Source organism: Sinocyclocheilus anshuiensis, unplaced genomic scaffold, assembly GCF_001515605.1.
Source record: "Sinocyclocheilus anshuiensis isolate Anshui unplaced genomic scaffold, SAMN03320099.WGS_v1.1 scaffold106, whole genome shotgun sequence".
Taxonomy (NCBI): domain Eukaryota; kingdom Metazoa; phylum Chordata; class Actinopteri; order Cypriniformes; family Cyprinidae; genus Sinocyclocheilus; species Sinocyclocheilus anshuiensis.
Genome location: NW_015542347.1, coordinates 1,035,495 through 1,039,614, shown reverse-complemented (window position 1 = coordinate 1,039,614; position 4,120 = coordinate 1,035,495). Strand labels below are relative to the sequence as shown.

At 39.1% G+C, this 4,120-nt stretch overlaps 1 protein-coding gene across 1 annotated transcript in view; it reads left to right on the top strand.

Annotated features, from left to right (window-relative positions):
• The first annotated feature begins 2,984 nt into the window (after positions 1 to 2,984).
• The window catches only part of LOC107691448 (progressive ankylosis protein homolog B-like), an 11,513-nt gene continuing 10,377 nt past the window's right edge, over positions 2,985 to 4,120 (top strand). The window contains exon 1 of the mRNA XM_016490042.1: positions 2,985 to 3,036. Within this exon, the coding sequence (XP_016345528.1) occupies positions 2,985 to 3,036 (52 nt within the window). The remainder of the gene's footprint in view (positions 3,037 to 4,120) is intronic.

Below are 4,120 nucleotides of genomic sequence, written 5' to 3'. Positions count from 1 at the left end.
GATACATGGGGCAACTTTTTAGGTTAGAAGGGGTAGTATGCACTGGCCTGTCTAGACAGATATTGTCTTGACAAGAAGTTAAAGTGGATCATAAAGTGTCAGTTGCTGTATTTACATCCAGAGATGAGAAATGGGTGGGTGAGGGAAGAGAGGATGACACTACAGAGGAAAGATGGAAGGGTGAAAGGGAGCGTATAGGTTTTGCCTAAAAGTAATTGGTAGAGGAATTGGTGGCACACAGCCAGGTAGTAATATGTAGGTTAAATGTAATAAAGAAATGAGTAGAGATGTCTAGAGGTTTTACCGAATGTTGTCTGTAATACAATTGCATGTGTAAATTAAGTCAAGCTGGTTGCCTGATATGTTAGAGCTTGTGGTGGTAAGCCATTTGAGATCGAATGAAGCTAGGAGCGGAAGTGGAAGTCTGCAGTGTAAGGCTTCTCCAGATGGATTTCGAAGTCACCAAAGATTACAAGTGGCTACAAGTGGACTGCCATCCACAGAGAATGAAGACAGCAGACCATACAGCTCCTCTATAAAGGTGGCCAGTTGACCAGGAAGGCGATAAATCATGACAATATGGAGTTTAACAGGAGCTGTTACCATAATAGCATGAAACTCAAAATAATTTTATTGCATAGTGAAGAGTGGGTTGAGTATTTCCAATTATTAGAAATGAGAAGACCAGAAGATGAGATGAGAAGCCCCGCCAAAAGAGCCAATCGCTAATCGGTAAAGTCAGCGCATCACTGCAGCTGCCGTTAGAAGTCCCAGTTGCTATAGAAACAGTCAGCCCTCCGAGACGTGCGCTTAGGACTGCACATGCGCACTGGCTTATCTAGCCTGAAAAATAAGCTTTTTTAACACTATTTGAGCAAAATAAACAACATTTATGATACAGTTGTTGTCAGACTTCATTGGTGATTTCAAATATGAAATTTAATCGTAAGCTTGGCGAACAGTTTTGGAGAATTTGATGTTTCCCCATTCAAAGAGATAGGAGCTGCACTTGCATGCCCGAGAGGCATTTCAAAGATGGCCGCCGAGTGACATGACTTGCCTTAAAGGTACTTTGGCTATAGGCAGCCACACAGACACAAATGCACTGAAAGCTCTCTCCTCCACATCACGAGTAGACACGCCCCTTATTGCTGATTGGCTACAAGTTTGTTTTAATATTCGTCCCGAATCAGTTTTCTAAAGTGTTTTTGAAAAATGACATACCCTACCTTTAACCTTTAATCATGCTCCTTCTGTTACTGTTAAATAAAATAATTGTTTTAAAAAAAAAAATGGTGAGGTTGGTAGCTAGCTATGTGAAAAGACTGTATCAAATCTAGCTTCAGCAACATCTGCACCCTTTTAATTATCTTTCTTTCGTTGTAATTCTCTTCTGTCACTGTGGTTTCAGTGGAGTGCTCAATTTCAAAACAGAAGCTAATAAAATTTGTTTGACCATCGAAACTAGCCATTCTTTCCATTGAGAATACACAAAGCCTTAAATTAAACACCAAGGTCATTGTCATGAATTTGCTGAAAGAAAGGCCTAGAGAATTCAACCAAAATGAGTGAGCTGATTTTTTGTATTATTATTATTGCTTTTTTTTATTTATTTATTTTTTTTTTTTACTTCTTACTGCATTTTGGGCAACTGTGCCAAGATTGTGTTTGCATGCAGTAGTTTAGTAAATACAGCTGTGTTTTAGTACCACGTTAAAAAAAATACTAATAATAGTAATATTAAATCTAAAATTATGAGATTGAAGTCTAATATTTTACGAGAATAAATATTTTAAAGGGGTCATTGGATGCCCATTTTCCACAAGTTGATATAGTTGATTCTTTCTTTAGGGTCTTAATGAAAAGTCTATAACATACTTTGGTTAAAATGTATCAATGGTAGTGTAAAACAATACCCGTTTTACTCATAGACTGTATACCGTCACCCGTAGGTTCCTGAAGGGCGTTTTTGAAGCTCAAAGTGGTTCTTGCCTTATCGTTCCGCAGACGTTTTCCTCTTTTGTTTTTTATCCGCCATCTCTATCTTTTTGTCGCTTGGCTAATGTCCGTCCCATGCACTGAAAGCTCTCTCCTCCACATCACGAGTAGACACGCCCCTTATTGCTGATTGGCTACAAGTTTGTTTTAATATTCGTCCCGAATCAGTTTTCTAAAGTGTTTTTGAAAAATGACATACCCTACCTTTAACCTTTAAATGCTAATGAGCTCTGCTCACCCCGCCCCTCTCTTCCGTGGGGTGACAAGCAGTTCTCTGAGACTGTACACTTTAGCCGCATTTAGCCATGGAAATTGCTAACTAGTACATTATTAGGAAAGACGATTTGCAAAGATTTATATAAAAAAACCTTATACTCACTTTTTCTGTAGGTGAAGCTAGATCACAAATGATTCGCACAAACATAAACGCATTAGGGCAGATCAGGGGGCACATTCCCTTCAAAAACAAAAGTAATCCACTGCGTCTTCAGCAGCTCAGATGTCAGGAGTAAATGACGACTGCTATGTTCATTACTACATCCAACAACAGAACACCTCAATCGCTTAGTAGACATTCTTGTCTACTCCAGCTCCGGCGTCGAAACAATGGTGGACTGTTGACAGCTCACTCAGGGCGGGTCTAGGCTAAAACACCAGTGTCTATCAACAATCGTGGGAGCGGCTTGGGTGTGTGTGACGTCACACAGCCAGGAATCTGAGAATGGCTTGATCTGAGAAAGAGTTATGATTTTTGTGGAAAAAAAAAAAAAACACTGGTTGGATTTTTGTCATTATAGGGTGGTTGTGTACACACACTGCCGACACACATTTATGTTCAAACAACATGTAAAAGTGAATTTTGTATCCGATGACCCCTTTAATATTTTACGAGAAGAAAGCAATGTTATATATTGCATGATGAATCAATTGTGAAAATTCTACACCGCAAAAAAGTATATGCCTTTCATTATTCACATGTATTCAACATGAAAAACAGCAATAAAAATGTTCAAAAAGTTGAAGTAGGCTTCAACTCAGGTAACTAATTTATGAAAATAGCAATGTTGGCAAAGTTACATTGTTGGCCTTTCTGAGGTACATTTTCTGTTATGAGTGTTACGACAATTCACAAGCTATTATACTGACGTTTTTCGAAACATTGATTGATCGATTACACAAGACATTCATTTTATTAAGTTGTTTAGATATTTTTCGACATACCTGATATTCATTCATTTTTATTTTGTGCTGTAACTAGTAGAAAAGAGGAAAAGATGATTGATTCACCGCTTGAACTGAGGCGAATACAGTGATCTCTTGCACATTAAAGAGCGTAAAAACCACATTAATTGTTTGTATTTTGTGTTAAAATTTAATTTAAAGGCTGAGACTTTGTGTTATATTAAAAGTAACAAGCACAAAGCTTATTATTGGGTGGCTGATATGCTACTAACAATAAATGGAAATTGAACATTAAGTATTATTTCCAAGCATTTATACTGTCAATAAAACAGCTTGTGAATAGTCACGTAACGTTATTTACCTCAGAAAAGACAACAATAAGCTAACGTAAGTTAACCGAATTGGAGCCTTTAACCTATTTAACCTATCGGCTAATGTTTGGGGGGGGGGCATATGGGCCCAGGACTGACTTGCTATGCCACTGGTTGCAGCTGTTGCCTTATTCTATAAGTAGTCACAAAGACCCTAATAAAACACAAAACTAGTGACAAATCAGTCAGGAAGGATAATGAGTGGGCAGTTGTCTGTGGCCACCACCTGCAAAACCATTTCCTTTTTGTTGTCTTTCTGTTGCCTCTCTAGTCCTTTGGATGAGACGTTAAACCGAGGTCCTGACTCTCTGTGGTCATTAAAAATCCCATGGCACTTCTCGTAAAGAGTAGGGGTGTAACTCCGGTGTCCTGGCCAAATTGCCCCCCTGGCCTTTGTCAATCTATGACTTTCTCTCTGTAGATGGTGTGTGGTGAGCGCACTGGCGCCGTTGTCCTGTGGCTGCTGTCGCATCATCCAAGTGGATGCTGCACACTGGTGGTGGTTGAGGAGAAACCCCCCCACATGATTGTAAAGTGCTTTGGGTGCACAGCAATACACAATACAGCGC